The 26,742-nt window shown below is 31.0% G+C and overlaps 3 protein-coding genes across 3 annotated transcripts; all 3 read left to right on the top strand.

Annotated features, from left to right (window-relative positions):
• The first annotated feature begins 976 nt into the window (after positions 1-976).
• Positions 977-6,787, top strand: LOC100818222 (sugar transport protein 5). Its single transcript, XM_003522752.5, has 4 exons — positions 977-1,254; positions 2,626-2,942; positions 4,870-5,499; positions 5,968-6,787. The coding sequence occupies exons 1-4, from the start codon at positions 1,119-1,121 to the stop codon at positions 6,406-6,408; spliced, it is 1,524 nt and encodes a 507-aa protein (XP_003522800.1). The 5' UTR covers positions 977-1,118; the 3' UTR covers positions 6,409-6,787.
• Positions 6,788-9,905: 3,118 nt separating this feature from the next.
• On the top strand, positions 9,906-15,513 carry LOC100817692 (sugar transport protein 5-like). The gene is made up of 4 exons (NM_001255056.3): positions 9,906-10,152; positions 12,010-12,329; positions 13,492-14,121; positions 14,927-15,513. Exons 1-4 carry the CDS (start codon positions 10,014-10,016, stop codon positions 15,365-15,367), a joined length of 1,530 nt encoding a protein of 509 aa, NP_001241985.2. The 5' UTR covers positions 9,906-10,013; the 3' UTR covers positions 15,368-15,513.
• A 3,962-nt stretch (positions 15,514-19,475) lies between these two features.
• Positions 19,476-24,279, top strand: LOC100817162 (sugar transport protein 5). Its single transcript, XM_003522750.5, has 4 exons — positions 19,476-19,882; positions 21,184-21,503; positions 22,815-23,444; positions 23,653-24,279. Exons 1-4 carry the CDS (start codon positions 19,744-19,746, stop codon positions 24,088-24,090), a joined length of 1,527 nt encoding a protein of 508 aa, XP_003522798.1. The 5' UTR covers positions 19,476-19,743; the 3' UTR covers positions 24,091-24,279.
• The last annotated feature ends 2,463 nt before the right edge of the window (positions 24,280-26,742 follow it).

The raw sequence follows: 26,742 nt of genomic DNA, 5'->3' as shown, positions 1-26,742 counted from the left end.
TTTTTATAAATCTTTGAACAAGCGTTTGAACCTCAACATTTATAATAATTTGGAGTTTTGTGTAAGTTTTAAAATTAAAAATATGCATCCATCGAAAAATAAAATAAAAATATGTAATAAACAAAAAAAAGAAAAGATGCTGAATAATTAATTTGCTTTTAATTTTTCATGCATTAATTCAAGATGTTTTGAATTCTTTATCATTAACAACAATGTACTTAATACTGTTGAGCTGGGTTGGTGGATTCCAAAAGCAGCAACATATTAAAATGTTAATATAAATTTAAAGATTAATTAAGATAAGAGAAAAAAGATCATATATGCTCAATTTTATATTATTATTTAATTACAAATAATTATATATGATAAACCATATCAATCATGATTTATGATTACATAACAGGATAAATTATGGAGTTAAAAAAAAAACAGTATAAATTATGGAGTATCATTATATGATCATTAAACGATCATAAGATAAATTCCTAAATTTGTAGTATCATTTTGCAAAAACTCAAATAGAAGGATATTCAACATACTTTTTCCTTGATAATGTATATATTGACGGGGGGATCTATAGAAACTTTATTTTATGAAATGTTTGATGGGGAATACTATATGACAGCAACAAGAAATTCCTTCACACTTAATCATGATATTTAGAAGGAACAGATTGTTCAATGCTACAATGATTTATTCTAATTAAGGTTAGTTAAAAGAATGTATCATATTCAACTACTACTAAAATAAATTAATTTAACCAAGATTGCAGTGGATTATTGCTAAGATAGTCAATATAGATAATGACATTAAAACGAGATTGGATCTAACCGAAAAGATTAGTGCATTTTTTTTATTAAAAAAAAAACGAAGAGATTAGTCTTCTATATATAATATGAACAACCAAGTTTCTAATCTTGGCTAAGAGAATTGTCCAGAAGAAGTAATACATGAAGGAAAAAAATTGACATGATTAGGATCGGAAAAGTAAAGGAAATTAATTTGTTTCTTCGATGTGGGGCCATTTCCTTTTGCGAAAAAGTCTATAAATTAATTAGTTGCCACGAGCTCTTAGTTTATGTGGTTCTCCTCTACACAAGTTAGACTGAACTGTCTAAATGGCCGGAGGGGGATTAGCCGTCGTTGATGCACCGCCCTGTGGCTTCGACGGCAAGATAACACTCTCAGTTGTCATCACTTGCATCGTTGCTGCATCCAGTGGACTCATTTTCGGATATGACATCGGTGTTTCAGGTTTTCTTTATATTCCTTCATTGTTCATCAATCTCTTTAGCAATATTCGCGCTCAACATTTTTTTCTTATCAAAACAACAAAGTCCGTCTTACATAACTACTTCCTTTTTCTCTAATTATCATTTTTTCAGAAATTTATCTATTTCTTTTCATAAGATTTTTTTTATAATTTTTAGATCCATTAATTATTTTTTCTCTTACATATTTTTACTTATTTATTCTCTTTTCAAACATTAATAAGAACAATTAAATAAATATTATTAACAGATTTAATATAATTAATTATTTTTTAAAAAACATATATTAATTAAAAAAATCGTATGATTAGGGACAGGATATACCAATACCAAATGTTAACACCACCAACTTACCAAGACAAAAGAAAAAAAAAAAAAACCGTCTTTTTGGGGTTTGTGCGATTAAAAAAACCGTTTTAACTAAGTAAGTATGTAACTGATGCTAATTTGTTTGCATTTCAAAGTGGAAATGGCTTAACACGCCTTTTTCAATAATTGAAGCTATGTATTACTATATATTGAAGCTATGTATTACTATATATTGAAAACCGTCTTTTTGGTGTTTAATCACAATAATTGAAGCTATGTATTACTATACATTGAAGAAGATGGCTTATTTATGACTCGTCAAGGCGTCAATTAAAAAAACAAAAAAAGTCCATGATGGAAAGCAACAGTCAGCAAATTCCAGATGGAAAATTATGCCGTCTCTAAAAAAATATCTATAGTACCAATCAATATTTATTTGGCACGTATTTAAATTTTTTAATTTTAAAAAAATTAATAACCTTTGATTACTCATAATGTGATAATTAATTACGGATCATATAGTCTATGGTCACTTCATAATTTTTTGGTCTTTTGTGATATGCATGCAGTAATTAGCTACTTAGCAGGGTGATGATAAAAGAATTATATTATTTATATAACATTTTAATACTTTTTACAAATATTATTTTAATTTTTCTTTCACACCCCTCTCTTTTGATGCTGCGGCAACTGCTGCACATGTGGATCCCCCTCCATTCTGATCATGCAAGCTTTGAGTGGTCCCCTTCATTTCTAAAGTAAACAACACATCTCTCACTCATTCTTACATGAATTAGTATTTTATTTTTTTTAATATAAATTAATGAGTTAGCATATTTAGGTATTAAAACTTATAATCCAGCTTAAAATTTAACGGATTTGATAACTTATGTTTGAAGATAAAAATTATTCAACTTAAACGAATTGTACTGAATTGAGTCAATTCACATTCACGGGATAACTCATACCCACTTACATCCCTACAAATATTAATCTTAACTATAGAATTGAAGGTTAATTTAACGAAAATATTATAAAATTCCAGGAGGTGTCACAACGATGGTACCGTTTCTTGAAAAATTCTTCCCATCAATACTGAGAAATGGAGCTGGTGCGAAGAACATGTACTGTGTGTATGACAGCCAATTGTTGACGTTATTCACGTCTTCTTTGTACCTTGCTGGGTTAGTGTCATCTCTTGCGGCTAGCCGAGTCACGGCGGCGTTGGGTCGGAGAAACACCATCATGTTGGGCGGTGTCATTTTTTTTGCTGGTGGCGCTCTTAATGGAGGTGCGGAAAATATTGCTATGCTCATTTTGGGTCGTATCCTTCTGGGCCTTGGGGTCGGTTTCACTAATCAAGTGAGTATATGTCTGAAAATATATTTATTTAGACTGAAATTAAAGAGTACTAATGTTATATATAGTAGTATAATAATATTTCATTCATCTTAAAATAATTATCGTCTTAGATTATTTTGTATAGATAAAATAATAAATAAATAAATAAATTAATAAATAAATAAATAAATAATTTTATAAAATCAACCTTGCATCATCATTATTGATGAATAAATAGTCATTTTTATCCCTAAAAATATATAATATTGATAAATCCGTCCCTAAAAGATAAAAATATAAAAATTAGTTTCTGAAAATGTAAAAAAATGAGACAAATCTATCTTACTGTTAACTTTCACCCGTTAGCGTTACGAAATTCTCATGAACAAAAATGTTGTGAAATAATTGTTCATGTTGTTGTAATAAGTACTGATTACTAATTTGTCATCACTAAGAATTTTTTTTTATCTCTTCTCCTTTTGATCATTATACTTGTAACAACTACTTATTATTCTTTTATCTTATATATTGTTCTTCATAAATCAAGGAATGTGCTTCTTATTCTTCCTCCCTTTTCTTTCTCCTTGAGTGTTTACTTTTATTTTTATATCATGATTATAATTATTATAATTAATTAAACTCTCAATTGCATTGTAGAAATTAACTTTAAATTTGACAATAAGATTGAAAGACAAAAGTCATGACTAAGGAAATTTCAGGAACTTTGTAGTAATTATTATGCTTATTATACTTCCTTAGTCATGACTTTTGTCTTTCAATGTTATTGTCAAATTTAAAGTTAATTTCTACAATGAATTGGAGAGTTTAATTAATTATAATAATTATAATAGTGAATATATCTATCACTAAGTTATGTCTTTGAAGGATAAAAATATCCATAAATTGTTTAATTTAAGGATGGATTTGTCAATATCTTAAATGAATGGAGGTGAGATAAAAAATAAGAAACACTCAAGGAGGAAGAAGAGAGAAGAACAAGTAACTTAGTGTTTCATTTATGGAGAACAATGTATAAAATGGAAGAATAAGAAGTAATTGTTGTAAGTCTAACGATCAAAAGAAGAAATGATAAATGAAAATGTATTGACAAATTAGTTCTATATGTTCACATTAGCAATTATTTCATGCCATTTTCGTCCCTGCGTGTCGCATAGACAAATTTCATAACGTTAACGGATAGTTAACAATGAGACAAGTTCGTCTCACTTTTTATATTTTTAGGAATTAATTTTTGTATTTTCCTCTTTCAAGGACGGATTTATCATCGCCACATGCTTTCATAGATAAAAAGACCATTTACCCTTAGTTCATTTCTAGATTTTGTAATTCATCATTAATATACAAGGAATATGAGTGAAAAAAATAATTAATGTTATATTTAAAAACTAAACAATTTTTTTTTCTCTTACACGATAATTATAATGGGATATAAATAGTAGTTTTTATTTATAATATTTTTATAATAATTTATTAAGAAAAAAAATTATACATGTAAAAAATTTTATCCAGGCATTCAATCATAACCATTATCTATGATAAATTTGTTTGACTTTTGAAATAATTATCTTAAAATAATTTAATAATAATTTATGATTGAATGATGATAAAAATTTACCTTATCAATTCATAAACATTAAACCCTAATTTATTTGACACTTTTCTTTCATATTTATTCAATTTTTTTTTATATAATTTTGTGTAAAAAAATTACACAATTTAACAATTATATTTCAAATACTAGTGCAACAGTTCTAGTTGGCTAGTGTAGAAGTGTGGTCAGTGCCAACCTTAAACATCAATACTCTGTTCATACACACAATAAAAACAACTTAAACACCATCACCGTGACAGTAAGCACCTTAATTTGTACTACTGTATTTCATATTTTTCATCAGTAACAGTATGATGTTGCATTAATTTGAAAAAGGCTGCGCCACTATACCTCTCTGAAATCGCACCACCAAAATGGCGAGGGGCTTTCAACACAGGCTTCCAATTTTTCCTAGGAGTTGGAGTGCTTGCCGCCGGCTGCATAAACTACGCCACCGCGAAGCACCCGTGGGGGTGGCGAATCTCCCTTGGCCTCGCCGTGGTGCCCGCAACCGTTATGACAGTTGGCGCATTCCTCATAACCGACACCCCCAGCAGCTTGGTTGAGCGCGGGAAAATAGACCAAGCCAGAAACGCCTTGAGCAAAGTCAGAGGGTCCAACATCGACGTTGAACCCGAGTTGGAAGAGCTAATTAATTGGTCGCATAATGCGAAATCTATGGTGCAGGAGTCCTTCATGACCATATTTGAGAGACGCTATCGACCCCACTTGGTCATGGCAATTGCTATCCCACTTTTTCAGCAGCTTACGGGCATCAACATCGTCGCATTCTATTCACCTAACCTCTTTCAGTCTGTGGGTATGGGACACGATGCTGCTTTACTTTCAACTGTAATACTTGGAATTGTCAACCTTGCTTCTCTCATCTTATCCACTGCTGTTGTTGATCGCTTTGGTCGAAGGTTCTTGTTCATTACTGGTGGCATTCTCATGCTTTTCTGTCAGGTAATTAATTAAGCGACTTTTTGACCTAACTGGTAAAAAAAAAAACAACAATTTACCTAGATGTAATATGAAAACAATTTTTATGACATGATTTTTTTTCGCTGTAAGAGATACCACTCTGAATATCATTTTCTGCCTTCAAATGTAAGAAGAGGTGTCATTTTCTACTTTTTATAATCAATGTAAAAAATCTAAAAATCTATTTTACATCCATTATATATATGGTTGATGTAAAAAGTAGAAAATGACAAACAAATATATTTTGTTACGGGATAAAAAAAAAAACAAAAAATGTCACTTATCTGCAAAACGTCTAACTAAACATTCTCATCTCCTACTTAATTAATCGTTTATTTTTTATCGTGATTTACCTCAGTTACATTCATGCAAGACACTCAGTATTTTATAAACTAGTTCAAGATCAGTGTTAAACTATTAATAATCATAATTTGTGTTGGCATGTTGAAGATTGCGGTGTCTGCTTTGCTAGCTATGGTGACTGGTGTTCATGGTACAAAGGACATATCAAAGGGTAACGCAATGTTGGTATTGGTCCTACTGTGCTTTTATGATGCAGGTTTTGGTTGGTCATGGGGCCCTCTCACCTGGCTAATTCCAAGTGAAATTTTCCCCTTGAAAATCAGAACCACCGGGCAAAGCATAGCAGTTGGGGTGCAGTTTATAGCACTATTTGCGTTATCCCAGACATTTTTGACAATGCTGTGCCACTTCAAGTTCGGCGCCTTCTTGTTCTATACTGTTTGGATTGCAGTGATGACTCTCTTTATTATGTTTTTCTTGCCCGAGACGAAAGGAATTCCATTGGAGTCAATGTACACCATATGGGGCAAACACTGGTTTTGGGGGAGGTTTGTTGGAGGAGCAGTTAAGCAAGATAATCTTCCATGACTACATTTTGGGCACTCCCTTCTTAACCTTCTGTTTGTAAGTCTCAAAAGATGATCATTAATCATTGGAACTCCCTGCTTACAACTACGATGTTTTATTTGGACTTGTACTTTACTTTTACCACAATAATACTATATCAGAATATCCTATGTACCAGTAGTAGTTTTTTGTAAGTTCGTATGTTAAAGTGTACTACATATCACTTTAATTTTAGTTTATCTAGCAAGTCTATTCTCCGAGTTAGTTAGTAGTTAGTTACACACAATTAGTAATAGCTACTCTCCTCACTGAACTCAGATTCAGATATAAAATTTCATCGATCATAAATACTTGAAATGTCGTCTTCTCAATACAACAATATACAAGTTATTCTCTCTTCTATGGCGACTTCTCTTTCTTTTTTTCTTTCTCAAGAGCAACATCGATCGTGCTCACTATCACCTTGACATGGTTTCAGAACTCTTTTCTCAGGGACTTTTTGTCGCTGTCTCTCTATCTGATCTTCCATTCTTCGAACCTTCCGATCCATACCCAACGTGGATCATGGCAGAGGCTATTGTTAACAAAGTCATTGATGCATCAAGTCTAGACTTCATGCATCCGAATGAAGAACCCTGGATTTGTGCTAGTAGTATTTGCTTTGTTAAATGGCGATAATTACCATCATTGGTCGAGGGCAATAAGCATGGAGCTAAAGTCCAAGAATAAAATGTCAGAAAATAATTTCTATAAATTCTCTTGAGCTGGAATCAATTGTCACCATTTGTTAGGGAATCATCCTTCAAATCGTAATAATTAGTTAAATTGGTTCTTACAATTAAAAAAAATGATCTTTTAAAATTGTACACTATCAATTAAATTTAATCCTTAAAATTATAATACACTATCAAATTGGTCCTTCAAATAAATAAAATAACAAAATAGTCCACAAATTATAAACTATCAATCAATTTAATCACTGAAATTATAATGATCAGTCAAATTGATTCCTAAAATTAAAAAAGTTCAATTGCATGTTTTCCCCCAACTATTAAAGTTTAAATTATACCCCTAAAATTTTTCTCAGGCACATTTTGATTCTAAACTTGCATGATTTCACAAATTTTATCCAAACTAGTTAACTATGAAATTTTCCCCCCTGTAATTTCAAAATTTCACACATTTTACTTCTAAGGTACAACTAAACAGTCTAAAAATGGTAAAATATTAAAGGTGTGATTTAAACCCTTCACCCTTTCCTTCTCCTTTCTCACCAAAGCCTATAAGTCATTTTTACTAATTAACTATTTAAGGGTGAGAATCGTGGATTTATTCTTGCCACAACCCGTCCTGAAATTTTAATCAGACCATTTATTTAAACTGAAACTCAACTAGATAAAAACCTGAAATATATGGAGTAATACCAGATCATATTAAACAAAATTTTGACTTGAAATACTAAATTTAACATTATGTATAGTTATCATAGAATAAAGTACAAAACGTAAATGAAGGTTTATTTTACAATATAAATTTTAAAATAAAATTATTTGATTATAAATATAATATCATGTTAACTATGAAATAAAAAAATTATTATTGATACACAATTGCTCAAAAAAATTATACTTTTTAAGAGAGTATTAGACATTAAACTAGATTAATACGACTTGAAATATAACATAAATCATCCTAATTAATTAAAAAATATACCAATCTATTTTCAAAACCTAAATTTATTTAACTATTTATTAAAAAAAGCCTAACTATTTCGGGACGAGTTAACGGGCCAGGTTGGGCCATATCACCCCTAACTATTTCTACTGCCATTGAGCTCACCAATATATTGTGCAGATTCTGTAAGACAGCCATGCTACTGTTTCTTTTCTGTTTTTTACTTTATTGTTGTTAGTGTTATTTCCTAATCCAAATCTGCATTACATCACACCTTGCTTAATATAGTGCTGTGTCTTTATCTTGAAAACTAACATTTAACAGTGACTATTTAAATAAAATGTCAATTTTAGTTAATTAATAATATTAACAATATTTATAATATTCTATTTAAAATTTTCCCTTCACATAACTATCGTAATTAAGTTTGTCTTTTTGTAGCTCTGACTTTGGAAGATAACGTTAGGTGACTGCTTGCTTAGCTATATGAGCAAATTAAAGCCCCTTATTAAAAAATTATTGTACTTGACCAAGTAAACACCTTTTTAAAAAAATAAAAAATAAAATTGATGCGTACTACGAGTTGGACCGTTTTCATTGATCCATTCGTAATTCATTATGGTAATGATATATTATCAGATCTTACACCAAACGATATTGGAGGACTGGGTAATGCAGTTTGGTCTGTCTACAGATTAAATTGTGATTGATAGTAATTTAATTTAATCGAGATTGATTATCAAATTAAGTAGCAAAGAGGTTACATTCGATAACATTCCATTAACGGTTGTCTTTTTTTCGTAAATATTTTTGTCAAAAAGTAATTTTTATCACCAATTTTTTTATTAGAAAATGGTTACGATCTAATTTAACACATCTTGCTAATAAAAAAAATTCACACTTGGACGCAAGCTAACTTGTAATGAAGTAGGCCAGCTATAACCTATCGTAATTAATTAAGTTTATCTTTTTTCCAAAATAAACATTCTTGTTTTTTAAGTAAACATAATTTCAAATACTTAATATAAATTAATTAATTTTTTATATATAAGTTAATTAAATAACGTATTTTTTTCTGTACAATTAAATAACGTATTTAAAATTTCATTATATAAGTATTTTTTTAATAAAAAAAATACGGACTTGATTAACACAGGTTGCATAGCTGCACAAGGGTTGAGTACTTGAATATGAAGTTGACTAACAGTTATTAATTTGAGTTGTGATTAGCCACATACAAATTAACCTGAATTGACATCCTTTATTTCCAGTTCAATTTAATAAACATAGGTGGTACTGTGCTTGCGAAGACTAATAGTAGCATATCCATCCCCATATCGAAACAATGAAGAGTTAACTACTTACTACCTGGCTAAAAAATGATAAGTAAAGATTGAACAGTTCATTGCTAATTAAGACATGACATATGGTGTGTTTGTCGTACTTATCTTATGTATAAAGTCAAGCTTAGCTAAAAGAATGTATCACAGTGAACAAATACTAAAATAAATAAATTTGATTAACTTTGGCGTGTAGATTAACAAGAGCCAGTAAGTCTAACGTAATTGATAAATGATTAAAATTTTTTAAGTATACAAATAGAGATTTAATTTCCTCAAATGTTAATCTCATAAATTTGGGTCATCAGAATACCTTCCTTCTAGGGGAAAAAAATACATCTGTATATAATATAATGACAATTTTTTTATAGGAAAAAAAATACATCTGTATACCTTCCTTCTAGCCGCATTTCTTTCATTAATTTGGGGCAACTTGCGTTAGACTGCGTCCAAACAACTCCACCCTTAGCCTATATAAATTAGTTGCCAGGCTCTCATTACTATGAGCACCATTGCGCAGAGTTAGACTGAGTAACACAAATATATAGCATAGCTGCTGCTTAGAAACTGAGGAGCAGATATACACAATACACAGAGAGGTTCACTTTCAAAATGGCCGGTGGGGTGGTTCCTGTCGATTCATCACCATTTTCCAATGGCTTTGCTGGCAAGATAACGCTCTCAGTTATCATCACTTGCATCGTTGCTGCATCCAGTGGACTCCTTTTTGGATATGACATCGGAATTTCAGGTTAATTTGTTTGTTTTTGTTCTTAATGATCACTTTCTACAGCTTCTTATTAGAGCATGATATTTGCTCTTAAGAAGTCTCCTACAAGTTCTCAACCATAATTTGACTCTCGTGATCTGACACATGGTTGAAAGTTATGAAGTAAAAGATATAGCAAAATTAGGAGATACCACGATCTTACTCTTAAATAACATTATTCATAGAATTTGAGAATCATTATATGGGAATTCTATAAAATTATTTATATTATAATTACACCTGAATCTTACTTATTTTAGAAATTATATCTACATTCCTTCCAAGATAAGTGTTTTATTATTTTTAATAAGGATGTCTTGCATTGTTTAGTTTGCATATGAAAATGATGGATAACTTGTAAGAACTTTTTGTAAATGATCATTGAGTCTTTGAGATTCATTATGATTACTTTCAAAACATAACTCATTTAATCTTTTTGGTTTTTTTTTAGTAAATACACCTTTTTTATCTTGTTTTTTTTCAATCTACACTATTTTGCAATTTAATTCCCAATATATATTACTTGGGACTTTCTCTCTCCTTTTTGTTTTTTTTTTTAATTTAAAATATTATATTATATAATTTTTTAATTGGTTTTAAAATTATTTATTTATTAAATTAAATTTTATAATTTTATTTTTTAATTTTTTAAAAGAAAATGATAAACAAAAAGGAGAGAAAGTGTTAAGTAGTATGTATTGAGAATTAAATTACAAAGTAGTATAGATAGGAAAGAGAAGGTGTATTTACGAAAAAAAACCTATTCTTTTTACTATAAAAAATATTATTCATTTGTAAGTAAAAAAATTCTGTAAATATTTCTATTTGTGTTTATTAAGTCTTAAAAATATATTTTGATCTTAATAAATCCTAAAGATTTAACTCATCTAAACTTTTTAGTACAAAAAATAGCATATGGTTGCAAATAAAAAAATAACATGTTTATTTTTTTTAATAAAAAAATAAGGGTGTTAATTAATAGTGTAAGTACACTTATGTTTTATGATTTTCTAGTAAATTTTTACTTAAGACTAATCTTTGCCCAAAAGGATCCACAAGGAAAAGAAAAATGACTTTTTTTATATATGGATGACAGTTATATTTTATTGGAAGTAATTTCTAAGCATGAGGCATTGGTGTTTAATCAAAATAGTTCACCCATCACGTATTTGTGGTATGTCATTTTTTATTATCATATTATAAGAATAAAGTATCAGTTAACTTTGTAATAAATCTTTATCCACAAGTCTGATTAATTAGTGAAATCTCACTTTTTAACTTCTAGTTATATCTTTTTTATTTATAAAATTTAAATTTAAGATGTTAATTAAAAGATTAGAAATTAGTTCCACTCAGAACAATTAACACACTATTGATCCAATTTATATTGCTTACCAAAGGAAAACCTAATTTTTAAAAACTAATAATAATAATACTTTATCCTCTTATCTTATGTAACTATATTTAATATCTTCATATATAAAATAATAAAAAAATTAAGAAGAAAATATTTTTAAAATATTCAAATTTATTCTTAAAAGTAAAAATAAAAAAATATTCTTAAAAAAGAAATTTCATCGTGGATAGTAATAGCAAATGCCAGCGGTCACACGAAGTCAAACAACCGTCCTTAAATTTGCACATTAACTGTATATGCATGTGTGCCCAGAAACTAAAGTCTAGCTTAACAAACCTTTAATTTTTAATTGCAGTTCGCGATTTTAAGAAGCAAATTAAACACTAGTATTTGCTTAAATTTATACAGTATTGAAGGTTTTAAATAAATTGGACGTGTAAAGCTCACCCATTTCTTTCAACGAACATGTCAAAAATTTCCAGGAGGTGTCACAACAATGGTACCATTTCTGGAAAAATTCTTTCCACATATATTAAGAAAGGCTGCTGCCACCGAAGTAAACATGTACTGTGTGTATGACAGTCAAGTGTTAACATTGTTTACATCTTCTCTGTACCTTGCCGGGTTAGTGTCATCTCTTGCAGCTAGTCGAGTCACGGCGGCATTGGGTCGGAGAAACACCATCATCTTGGGTGGTGTCATCTTTGTTGTTGGTGGTGCCCTTAATGGAGGTGCTGAAAATATTGCTATGCTCATTTTGGGTCGTATCCTACTCGGGTTTGGGGTCGGTTTCACTAATCAAGTGAGTCAAAGCATACATGTTTCATACACTATAATTACTTGTCAATAATTCACAAATCAATTATAAAAAAAAAAAATCATAAATCATACTTGGTGATTTGTATCTTTAGTATTAAACACATGTTATGGATATAGAAATTTTATGTTAGGAAGACAATACTCGTATACATAAACTTGTGGAAGGCAAATACTCTATGGATTAATATTATATAATATATCAAATTAATTATGTCATAATCTGTTAATGGGTGCAATTACCCCAAAACTCACCGTCTAGACCCACCCTGGTACCAGGTCCCATGGGTAAAGGGATAGGAAGTCCCGCCATAAAAATATGTGGGGCAAAAAATATCGCACTACGATTCTGGGAAGCCTTATTAAACGAAAACACATTCCTACTGATTTTATTATTCTCACACATTTTTTTATATAATAAGTACTTTTTATTCAATTTTTCTCCATCACATAACTTATTTAAATTTTTTTTTTATCATTTTCCTAATTGTAAATATAATAATAGAAAATGGTTGTAAAAAATGTAGTTTCTCTATTCATATTCACACGTACCCTACCAAATAACTGAAATAAGCAAGAGCTCGTCAGCATTTAGTGTTTTACTTTGAATATTCCAACAAGTAGGCCAGTTAATTTCCATTCTATATTGAAATAAAATATAGAACCACCACAATCATCCAAACGTAAACGAACTATATAATAATTAAGTAGTCTCATCCTTCACTTTATAACAACCAAAATATTAAAAACGAGTGATATATATAAGGACATCTAATAACTTTCAAAACTAATACCATCTTCAAAAACCATTTTCCAAAAAAAAACAGGAACAACGTATTGAGTCCAACCTTCTATCCCATCATTGTCTTTATAGCGTACATACACATGCACAAACTAAATTACTCCGCAAATAAAGAAAGTCAAAACTAGAAAAGTAAATGAGAACACGTTTTCCGCTTCATTTATTATTTGTTTTTGTAATCATAAGCTTTAATCTTTTCGATGGGTTATTAAGCTAGGTCTTGTCATAAAAATTCAGCATTGCCAACTCAGCAATACTCATGGGTATTTCATTTGGATTCTTTTTTGTTTATTTTAATGTAGTCATTTTTAATGATTACTAATTAATTTGATGACGTTGGGCAAAGGCTGCGCCGTTGTACCTTTCTGAAATCGCACCACCGAAATGGCGAGGAGCATTCAACACAGGGTTCCAATTCTTCCTATCACTTGGAGTGCTGGTTGCAGGTTGCATCAACTTCGGAACCGCAAAGAAAACTTGGGGGTGGCGTGTCTCTCTGGGCCTTGCAGTGGTGCCTGCAGCAGTTATGACAATTGGTGCTTTCCTCATAACCGACACCCCCAACAGCTTGGTTGAGCGTGGCAAAATAGAGCAAGCCAGAAAAGCCCTACGCAAAGCAAGAGGATCCTCCATCGATGTTGAACCCGAATTGGAAGAACTCATTAAGTGGTCACAAATTGCTAAATCTGTGGAGCAGGAACCCTTCAAGACCATATTTGAGAGGCAGTATCGACCCCACTTGGCCATGGCAATTGCTATCCCATTTTTTCAGCAGATGACAGGGATTAACATCGTTGCATTCTATTCACCTAACCTCTTTCAGTCTGTGGGTTTGGGACACGATGCCGCTTTACTTTCTGCCGTTATACTTGGAGCAGTCAACCTTGTTTCTCTCCTCGTCTCTACCGCTATTGTTGATCGCTTTGGTCGAAGGTTTTTGTTCATAACCGGTGGCATATGCATGTTTGTTTGCCAGGTAAGCAAAAATCATTTAACTTCTTTAAGTCCATTCATAGGAGTTTGTTCTTTAACAACGGTATTTTTAAGAGTTATACTACTTGTCATTCTTATTAATCGAATCACATGTTATATCCTAATTTAGTATATTGACTGATTTATTTTATTTTATTTATTTATTCTATACATTACATGTAAGAATTAGGATAAATATATTGGGCCGTCTACATGCTAATTAACACCTAATAATAAAGAAAAAATATATAGGTATTATAAATGATATGAAGTAAAGCGATAATATTAATTTCGAACATCTCAAATTCATAAACACTTTATCAATATTTTTTATATCTTTCTCTTTTTATTATATCATATTATTATTTTATCAAAAAAAAAATATTTTTTATACTAAAATGTTGACACCTTGAATCACAAAGAAAGAGAAGAAAAATAAGTAATTAAGAAAATTTATGTATAATATGATAAGAAGAAAGATAAAAAAAAAAAAAAAAAGATGTTGATTGGATGTTAATAAATTTGATATGTTTAAATATTACCGTTCTTCTTAGAACATTTGTTTTTTTCTTTTTATTTTTCTTAAGATGTTTACATTTAAGTGTCAAAATTATTTTTCTATTATATGATAGGAAGAGAAATAGAGAAAATAATAAATATTATTGGAATATTTAAAATAATTGGACGCGGAAATATCATTATTTTAAGAATTGAGTTTAATGTTGAGGTAAATTATTTATTGAAATTATTTGACACGTGGCTGGTACAAATGATGACAATTTTTTTGTGACTACTGCTATGAATTGAAGATTGCGGTGTCGGTTCTGCTAGCAGCGGTGACTGGTGTTCATGGTACAAAGGACGTGTCGAAGGGCAGTGCAATTGTGGTGTTGGTGTTACTCTGTTTCTACTCGGCAGGTTTTGGTTGGTCGTGGGGGCCTCTGACGTGGCTAATTCCGAGTGAAATTTTCCCCTTAAAAATCAGAACCACTGGACAAAGCATAGCTGTTGGTGTACAGTTCATAATTGTGTTTATATTATCCCAGACATTCTTGTCAATGCTATGCCACTTTAAGTTTGGTGCCTTCTTGTTCTACGGGGGTTGGATTGTAATCATGACAATCTTTGTTATATTCTTCGTGCCAGAGACTAAAGGAATTCCTTTGGAGTCAATGGACACCATATGGGGTAAACACTGGTTTTGGCGCCGGTTTGTTAAAGGAGAAGTTGCCCAAGAAAATCTTCCCTGAACTAAATAACAAGTTAGGTGCTGTTGTTTGTAAGAAATAGTACGTTGAAAAATACTAGCTTTCCCCTCCTATATACCCTACAAGTTTTTCTGTATATGTAGAAAAATTAACATGTTATCTATATAGTACTTATAACTATTTGTATGGCAGTGGCCTAGTCAGCGAAGCTTAATGTATCTGTTCTTTACTGCAACAACTTCTTTGAAGGTACAGGGATATGACCATTTCATTAATCCACTAGATCTCTTAATAAGTAGTGGTGGGGGATTGATATAAATGTATAATTAATTAGGACTTAGATTTTATGACTCTCATTATATTTGTGTGTGAACTTCACAATGTAATTCTATAGCTGTCGGGGAATACATTACATCATTAATTAGCTGCGTGGTGAGATCTATTATATGAATCTAAAATAGGTTTGACTTTTTAATTAATGATATAAAAAAATTAACATGTTTAAAAATATTGTCGATATATTTTATAAGTGGAGGAGACCCTAGCCCCCGGCTTTTAGCTTTAACTCCTCAGTTCCATGTTCGGTCTGTCCTGTTGTAAAGCTCTCAAATCAACAAATTAGCTAGATAGCATTTTTGGAGTTGATTGGGTTTTGGGGTGAGTTTTAGAATTACCTTCTATGTTGCAAGTTGTGCTGTCTAGTATGCTGCCCTCTTCCCGTCGTTGTTGAATCTATTACTATGTTAGTGTGATAGTGTCTCTTTTGAACAAATGACAACATTTTTTATCTATATTTTTTGTTTGACATTTAATCATTTTCTTCACCTATTTGGCATCACCCCTTACAAATATAGATAATTAAGGATCATAAGCTCACATTGCTGTGGAAGAATCTCTATAATTATCACGTTTTAGGCAAGTAATCTTAATAAGCATGAGGAGAGATGTGGTAATAAGATATGTTAAAGTTTCATATCGAATAAAGATAGTGTTAAAATAAAATTATATAAGTGAAAAGTAATCTTCACCTTACAAACTGATTTAATAGAGTTAAATTAAGCTCATGAAAAACCCACTTTCTCATATGACATGGTATGAGAGCTTCGTTGTTATCGTATTTTATTTTATGTGGCTTTTTTAGTTTCTTTCATCTCACGTATGTGTCTCAATGGTTGCTCTGGTCTTTCTTTTTTTTTAACTGATATTTCACTGACTTGTTTGTCTCGATATACTTCATCAATTCCAATTTCCATAAAATGACGTTCCTAATTTTGAATACGTGATGGCTCTTATCTTAAATTAATTAAGGGAATATTGTAGGATCTGATTGTGTTTTATTGCTTTCGGAAGTGTTATGTAGTGTCAAGTGTCAACTAATCCATATGATGTTTTATTATTGTTATTTTGTTTTTTTTCTGATTATTATTTCCACGTAGACAACTGGATGTGATGTTCTTGTTGTTATAGTGTTATAGCTTTATTCATTGTGAGTTGACTTTCGTATTCAATAATTCATGGGTTGATTAGGATAGAGTTTCCTTTTTTATTCATTTTGATCATGAAATGGCTGTACAAAGATGCGTATATTATTCATTTTTTTAAGGAAGAAGGAAATAAAACAGGAAGAAACTTCTTGTTGTTTTCTTATTTAAAAAAAAAGGTTAACTTAAATAAATTCTTTTACAATCAAAGATAAAAATAACAGGATTTCCAATAATAAAGTGAATTGATTAGATATATGACATTTTTGTCCCTTCAAAAAAAAATTAAAGACACAAGAATTGTGAGTACTCTTTTATTGATAAATTGTGACTACCTTGTGTACTCAAAAACAATAATTTCATTCATATATAATAAAATTCTTCAACAATGACAACCGTTAAAATAATAATACAATCTTAATTTAGCTAGATTTAAATTTAACTAATACTAATAAAGTTACAGTAGTGAAATATTTTAATAAAGAAAATGGAAAATTGAATGTAACATCTTTTAATACATAGGTTTTAAGATTCATGTTTTGATAACTTGAGGTCTTGAAACTCCTCACCAAAGTAAAAGTGTTAAATCAAAATTAAAATTGCTTAAAAAATTATTTAGGTGTACATCTTGATGAACTTTATATTTTAGGATATATGAATTTTGACGGTTCAGAAATCTTAAAATTAATAAAAAAAAATTAAGAATAATACTACATAATTTTTTTATAAAAGAATTATGTAATTTTCATTTTTCATTACTCCAAGAGATATGTAAGAGTAGGAACCACTTCTGTTGAGACAAAAAATAATTGAATAAATTAAATCTTTATGAATCAATTAGTTGTGATTAATTATTGAGTACTATAGGGCGCGGAAGAGATAAATGTTTTAAAATTAATTTATAATTTATTAATTAGAGGTGACCATTATTTAATGGATGTCATAAGTTACTAACAAATTTCCTACTACTTTATCAAATCCAAAAGTTAGTTTCAAAAGTCTTCTACTTTTTCAATTGGCCTAGTTTTTTCAATATTTTCTTAAAAAAACCTTGGCTATGACTCTGTTTTCTAAATATTTTTGTCAGATCACCACCATCCTCATTGTGACAATGTAATTAAATCACAATTTATTATTATTGAATGTATGAGTTAACTAATATTTAGTTATTTAAACTTATTAATGATTTCAAATTTAAACTTTTGTATGTAATTAGTTAAATGTTTAAAGGAAAAATTCTATCGTCAATAAGAGTTATATTATACTTAATTCGAGTAGGATTAGCTCTAAGAAGAATATGCCTGAACTTGTAAAAAAAAATCGTGATTGATTCTCAAATTAGGTTGCAAAGAGGTTGTACTTGATAACATCCATCAATTGTTGTTAATTAATTTTCGTAAATAATTTTGTCAAAAAATTATTTTTATCATCAATCTTTTTTTAGAAAATGATTTTGATCTAATTTGACACATCTTGTTTATAAAAAAATGACTTATCTTGATCGCAAGGCAACATACAGTGGATTAGGCCAGCTGTATATAACCTTAATTTAAGTTATAGTAATAATTAAGTCTACCTTTTTTTCAAAATAAATATTCATATTTTTCAGGTAGAATATAATTTTAAATATTTAAATTTAATTACTTTAAATTTTTATATAAGTTAAGACCAAATAATTTATTTTGAATTTCATATATAAACAAATTTATAAAAATATGGACTTGAACAACACAGCTGGCATAGGGTTTTTTTTTTTTTACTGAAGCTGGCATAGGGCTTTCTGTTTTTGTACTGAAGCTACCATAGGATGAGAGACGCTGAGTACCTTATTTGACCAACAATTTATTAATTTGAATTGTGATTAGAAGCCACGTACAAACCCGAATTGGCATCCCTAATTTGCGGTTCAATTCCTCGAAAAAAAAAATTGCGATTTAGTTTAATAAACACTGTTGTACTGTGCTATATATAGAAGACTTTTATACTACATGGCTAATAAATGATAAAGTAAATATTGAAAAATTAATTATTATCACGTGGCATATCGTGTATCTGCCTATTTGTGTATATAGTCAACTTGTTGGTTATATAATTCTCATATTTTAAAAATAGTGATTTTATCTTTTTATTTGGAACGTGTTAGATTTTATTTTTAGTAAAGTCCGTACAAAGCTAAAGACAAAATTCACTATATTTATTAATACAAGAAACAAAAACTGTCATTTTTAAACAATAATACACAAGATAAAAAAATTTATATAAGTTTTATAATAAAAAAATATTTTGTAGATGTATAAATTATATTATAATTAAAATTTGTAGTAAATAAATTTGAACATAATAATTATATATTAGATTTATGATAAACAATTTAATTATATTATGATACAAGATTATTTTTCACTATTGATAATATTTTCCAATAATATTTAAATTCAATTAAGAAATAAAGATGAGAATGATAAATTAAAAGTAACATGAAACCAAGAAAAAAATCATTAAAATGCTCTCTTAAAAAAACATTTAAAAATACCCTAATTCCCAAATTTACTAAAAAAACACTAGCTGAAAAAATAACTCAACGCTCTTCGAATATAATTATTCTAATTAATATATATAAAAGATGTTGAAATTAAAACCAACTCAAAGTAACTTAGAACACATTTCATCCTGAATTTAGTTAACGTTGCCGTGTATAATTAACTTAATCAGTATATAATAATAATAATAAATTTATAGTCATCACCGTTCGATCCACTTGCAAAAGACAGCGTCCATACAACATGGTTAGGCCTATAAATCAATTGGCACTTGCCACTCTCTTGAAATTATATAAGAGTGGTATTGCACAGAGAGAAATAATACACATATAGCAGAGTTAGAAGCTGAGCAGCTATCAGAAATATCCACAACACAGCTGAGAAGTTCATTTTCAAAATGGCCGGTGGGGTGGTTCCTGTGGATGCATCACCGATTGGAAATGGCTTCGTTGGCAAGATAACGCTCTCAGTTATCATCACTTGCATCGTTGCTGCATCCAGTGGACTCCTTTTCGGATATGACCTCGGAATTTCAGGTTCATTTGTTTTCCCTCCTTTTCTTATTCTTCTTACAGCTTGCATATATCATATGTTTCTTATGAAAGCAAACGCAAACTTGGCTTTAATTTGTGATCATAATTCCTTTCTAAAGCTTCTTATATATACAAGCATGATATTTGCTTTTAAATTCTCAAGGATAAATTGACTTCGGTGATTTTAGACATATGGCTGAAAATCAAGAAGAACAAGATATAGCAAAAATAGGAGATAACACCGATTTTACTCTTAAATTACATTATTATTCATAAGACATGTCTTTTTTTAAAAAAATAAATAAATAAAGGGTGTTAATCTAAAAAAGTAACATAAAATTAAATATGTAAATATAATTTTTGAATCAAGTATAAAATTCAAATGTAATTATCGCTAAATTCAAAGAGATCAGTTTCCACTAAATTTTTACTGGAGACTTGTCTTTGCCCAAAAGGAACCTATTGTTTCTAAAAATAGAGAAGAAAATTTGCATTTTTCAACCATGAACATCGATGCTTAATTATACCTACCAAAGACAAGCCTAGCCTAATATTACTGTTATAATAATAATAATGATAATAATAATAATAATAATACTGTTTTCTCTTACAATATGTTTTATTAATTATTATTTTATAAAAAATTAAATATATTTAATATTTGAAAATAAAATATATTAACTATAAGAAGGATTTAAAAGAAGGTATTTTAAAAATATTGAAAAAAATTCTTAAACAAGTAAGCGTAAAAAATACTTTTAAAAGAGAAATTCCGTCGTAGATAGTAATAGTAAATGTCAAATGGTCACACGAAGTCGAAAGGCCGTCTTTGTGTGGTTCACACGGGGTTTGAATTTCAAAGTATTGCAATCATCTTTAAGTGTATATATTGAAAAATAAAGCCTTACATCGGCAAAAATGAATATAAGAAAGTTATATATAAGTTGGGTTTCTGAGTTTAAGAATATTTTTAAAAAATTAGACCAGTCCTTACATTTGTATATAATTTACTGAAGTCTGCATTCGTCACATTGGGTTTGTGCTGAATTAAGCATAGTATTATAATCCACCCAATGCCTAGCAACATGTATTGATCCAAAAAAAAAAAAAAAAAAGTGAATTGAGTCTATGAGACTCGAGTACAAAGGAGCAAAAGCGCCTAGATAAGAAGTCTTGAGATATTTTTTAGAACAAGAGACGTTTAACAAACATTTGCATAGATATATGTAGTATTGAAGGATCCGATTAAATTTGATGTGTAAAGCTCACCCTTTCCTTTCAATAAAAATGTTAACAAATTACAGGAGGTGTCACAACAATGGTACCATTTCTGGAAAAATTCTTCCCAGATATATTGAGAAAAGTTGCTGGTACTGAAGTGAACATGTACTGTGTGTATGATAGTCAAGTGTTGACATTGTTCACATCTTCTCTATACCTTGCTGGGTTAGTGTCATCTCTCGCAGCTAGTCGAGTCACAGCAGCATGGGGTCGGCGAAACACCATCTTAATTGGTGGCGTTACATTTCTTATTGGTGGTGCCCTTAATGGAGGTGCTGAAAATATTGGCATGCTCATTTTGGGTCGTGTGCTACTTGGTTTTGGGGTCGGTTTCACTAATCAAGTGAGTCAAACCACTACATTTTTTAAATTCCATACACTACTAGTACTACTGCTTTTTATTAACGAAATGCTTATCATTACCAATTCATACACCTGAAAATCGTATGTGTAGCCCTAAGTTTCTTTATGTTTTAATTGGATGATTAAAGATTTTGAGAAGAATGAAGTGGAGTAAAAAGAAGTAGAAGAGAATAGAAAATGAATAGAAACGGGTAGATTTTTAAGTAGATTTGGTTTGAGAGAAATAAAGAAGTAGAAGAGAAAAAAAAGTTAGTGTGTGTTATAAATATATATTTTCCCCTAATAATATATTAATTTACATAGTCTAAAATAAAAGAATATATGTCATTTTAGTTTTTTTAATGAATCTTTCTAACACATAATTTAGGCAATTGCATTTTTTCTCCTCAAATTTTCACAAATTTTGTCTATGCAAAATACCTGATTTTTTTCTCACAGTAAAAAATGTAACGATTATGATATTTTGTGATGGCTTTTTCTTTAAACGATCAATATTAAGATAATTTTGTGATGAATTTTATTGACTGTAGAGCGTTTTTAATTAACTTGGGAACGAAATTCATGATATTTTATAAATTGGGAATAAAATTAAAAAAAATATTGTGAACAAAACTTATCACATGGTGAAAGTTTAGGGAAAAAATAAGCATGTATTTTATGATCTCTTCTTATTTTTTCTGAATTATATAAAATGGATTTTAACAATATATTTTCTCTATTCATATTCATAATAGAAAATACTTAGCATATATATATATATATATATATATATATATATTATTTTTTATCTCCCTTTTACCTCATTTTTTTATTTAAATCTTGTCTCTTCTGTCTCACTATTTATAATATTATCACTTTCTTTTTCAATCTTTCTCGCCTTCTTCCCCACACTCCAAAATAAGTGTCTGTTTATCAATTATCAAGTTCATACCCTACCATATATATCCGCGTTCAGTGTTTTACTTTGACTGCTAACAAGTAGGCCATTATTTTTCCATTTTATATTGGGAAAAAAATATCCCACATATAGAGCCGGCACAATCATGCAACCGTAAGCTAACTATGATTGATGTAGTATTGTCCTCAAAATTTATTACAACCAAAAAGTCCAACCTTCCATCACATCATTATCTTTATAGCGTAATAGTAAAGAACACATGCACGAAATTAAATTACTCCGCAAGTCAAGAAAATAAAAACTAGAAAAACAAAGATGGTCATGCCACCTTATTAATTTATTAACTAGTATATGATATGATATTGACATGTTGCATTAATCAATTTGGAAAAGGCTGCACCGTTGTATCTCTCTGAAATCGCACCACCGAAATGGCGAGGAGCATTCAACACAGGCTTCCAATTCTTCTTAGGAGTTGGAGCGCTTATCGCTGGCTGCATAAACTTCGCAACCGCGAAACACACGTGGGGATGGCGAGTCTCTCTTGGCCTTGCAGTGGTGCCTGCATCAGTTATGACAATTGGTGCATTGCTCATAACTGACACCCCCAGCAGCTTGGTTGAACGTGGCAAAATAGAGCAAGCCAGAAAAGCCCTACGCAAAGCAAGAGGGTCCTCCATTGATGTGGAACCTGAATTGGAAGAACTCATTAAGTGGTCACAAATTGCTAAATCTATGAAGCAGGAGCCCTTCAAGACCATATTTGAGAGGCAGTATCGACCACACTTGGTCATGGCAATTGCTATCCCATTTTTTCAGCAGATGACAGGGATTAACATCGTCGCATTCTATGCTCCTAACATCTTCCAGTCTGTGGGTTTGGGACACGATGCGGCTTTACTTTCTGCCATTATACTTGGAGCAGTAAACCTTGTTTCTCTCCTCGTCTCCACTGCTATTGTTGATCGCTTTGGTCGAAGGTTCTTGTTCGTAACCGGTGGCATATGCATGCTTGTTTGCCAGGTGAACAAAATTATTTAATTATCTTCTTTACATTATGTGTCTAATCAATCTCTCTTAGAGAAATTATTGGGATCACCGCTGACGTGATGGTCCAGGATGACAGTATAATTTCTCATAAAGAAAGATAAATCTTAATAACATATTTTCTATTTCACTCTTTGACACGTGTATGGCACTAATGATAATTTTTGTGATGGCTACCGTGAAGATTGCGGTGTCAATTTTGCTAGCAGTGGTGACTGGTGTTCATGGTACAAAGGACATGTCTAACGGCAGTGCAATTGTGGTGTTGGTGCTACTCTGTTGCTACACAGCAGGTTTTGGTTGGTCGTGGGGACCTCTGACGTGGCTAATACCAAGTGAAATTTTCCCCTTAAAAATCAGAACCACTGGACAAAGCATTGCTGTTGGTGTGCAGTTCATAATCATATTTATATTATCCCAGACATTCTTGTCTATGCTATGCCACTTTAAGTTTGCCTCTTTCGTGTTCTACGCGGGTTGGATTATAGTGATGACAATCTTTGTTATATTCTTCGTGCCAGAGACTAAAGGAATTCCTTTGGAGTCAATGTACACCATATGGGGCAAACACTGGTTTTGGCGTCGGTATGTGAAAGATGTTGAGCAAGAAAATCTTCCATGAACTATAAATATCACTTTGTTTGTAAGAAACCACTAAAAATTATTGACTTTCCCTTCCTACAGATATATAAGGTGTTGAGTATATGTAGAAAATCTCTACCATAATAAACTCTTATAGTTATAACTATTTGTATGGCACTCCTATAAGGGAAGTTTAATGTATGTCAGTTGTGCCTCTATTTTTCTTTAATGCGAGTCTGCAACAACTTTGTAGGGTTATGAGCATTTCATCGTTTCACACCTGATGCATATGTTTCGCGTCAATCGAATTTTTCTAAATTTAGGTAGAGTTGTAAGTCAAAAGACAAGATGCATTTAAATGCAAAGTAAAATATTACATATTCCTATATAAAACTTATTTGAATGGACGCATTGGAAGTTGTTTTTGTTTCAACTTTCAAAATAATTTATTGATTATAATTTGTGACAATTTTTATTATAAATAGAGAAGAGAATTAGTGGAGAAAATACACATAAAGAGAGAGTGTGTGAGAAGAGAGATTGTAAAACAAAGTCACTTTGTTGAGAGAAAAGTATCTTTGTGTGAGAGTGTTATCGTTTCTTATAATCATTGAGTGTAATACTCGGATTTGTATAGTGACACATTATTTGGGATGAGTTACAATCTCGTAATTAGTTTTGTGATAGAAAAATACTTTTGACACGATTTTGTGGATGTGGGTAAGAGGTATCGAACCATGTTAAATTTTTGTGTTTATTATTATTTTTTTACGGTGTAATCTTAGTTGTGTTCTCAAGATCCTTTGTGGGTGTAAATAATTTTGTTTGTGGAAGCGTTGATTACCCAACAGTGGTATCAGAGCTAAGGCCAAGAGCACACAAAGGTTCAAGATACCGTTGTTTGATGAAAAAATAAATTTTATGATTTGACAGAGTACTATTCAAGACCTTTTGGTGCAGCAAGGTCTTGATCAAGCGTTAGAAGATGAAAGGCCAGCTTTTATAAATGAAACCGAGTGGACTAAGATCCCAAGAAGGACTGTAAGCATGATTCGATTAACCCTTGTTCCCGAGATAAAACACAACGTGTTGAAGGAAACAATACCGAAGGCATTGTGGGAGAAGCTCGAGAATATCTATGTGTCAAAGTCGCTAACCAATTGTCTTTAGTTGAAGATAGAATTGTATCAACTCAAAATGGAGATGGAAGGAGATCCCCATGACCACATCAACAAGTTCAATCAGCTAGTAAGTCAATTGTTGAATGTAGATAATAAATTCTCTAATGAGGAGCAGGCATTGTTGTTGTTGGATTCACTACTAAGGTCCTTCAAAGTTTCGGCTCAAATGTTGCTTGTGGGAAGATTGATGCAATCCTACCCCGCAAGGGCATTGGATAGAAAACTCCAAGTAGATTGGGCCAAAGATGCAAGAGAAGGCCCTAGGGTTCTTATGAGCCTTAGGGTAGATTTCAGGCCCATGGGCTAAGTATGAGCCCACTTATCTTTGTAAATATTAGATTAAGGTTTCATTATTTTTGGGCCTTGTATTTAGGGCTTCATAATGTAGGTAGGGTACCCTAGAAATATAGGATTTTTCAGCCCTTGTATTTTAGGGCACCTAGACTAGTTTTTGTATTAGGGGTAGTTTTGTAATTTCACATGCACTAAGTGGATATTTGATGTGTGTGGTTGAAAATAAATTTAATTGAATTGGTAGAAGCCCAATCCAATTAAATTTTAGAGGGGGAGGTGAGCGTTTGCTTACTACACCCCATTGCCACATCATATAGTCACACTTTGTGCATGTCCTTCATGCTTTTCATGCCTCATGACACCTAAGCACACTTAGTGGAGAATCTTGGAATTGATCTTGGATTAGTGGGCTGAACCATAACTAAAATTCACTAATCATAATTAGTTAAATTTTGGCTCCAAAGTTTGGCTCCACAAATTCAATTTCAAATTCAAGTGAAATTTGAATTTCCCTCCAATTTTGTGTGACACTTAGGCTATAAATAGAGGTCATGTGTGTGCATTTTTTTCAACTTTGATGATTTGAATATTAAACTTCAGATTTCAAAGCTCATTTAGAGCACAAAATTTCGTGCTCTTCTCTCCCTCTCCCTTCATTCATCTCCTTCTTCCTCCAAGCTCTTATCCATGGTCTCCTATGGTGGTGAGCTTCTTCTAGACTCATCTTCTCCTTGAAGTGGCGTCTCCTCTCTCTCTTCCTTCTCCATTCCGCTGCCATTTATCTTCCAAGAAGCAAAGGAATCCATTGATGAAGAAGATCCTAGGCCTACAAGCTCCAATGGAGCTTGCACCATGTGGTATCAAGAGCATCTTCATCTAGGTGTTGAGGGAAAAAGCCCAGAGTTTCAAGAACCTCGGGATTTGAGGTCAAATCCTTTTCAAGGGGGAGGGAATGATGCAATCCTACCCCGCAAGGGCATTGGATAGAAAACTCCAAGTAGATTGGGCCAAAGATGCAAGAGAAGGCCCTAGGGTTCTTATGAGCCTTAGGGTAGATTTCAGGCCCATGGGCTAAGTATGAGCCCACTTATCTTTGTAAATATTAGATTAAGGTTTCATTATTTTTGGGCCTTGTATTTAGGGCTCCATAATGTAGGTAGGGTACCCTAGAAATATAGGATTTTTCAGCCCTTGTATTTTAGGGCACCTAGACTAGT

This window comes from Glycine max, chromosome 4 (genome assembly GCF_000004515.6).
Source record: "Glycine max cultivar Williams 82 chromosome 4, Glycine_max_v4.0, whole genome shotgun sequence".
In the NCBI taxonomy this organism is placed as follows: domain Eukaryota; kingdom Viridiplantae; phylum Streptophyta; class Magnoliopsida; order Fabales; family Fabaceae; genus Glycine; species Glycine max.
This window is presented reverse-complemented; position numbering and strand designations above follow the sequence as displayed.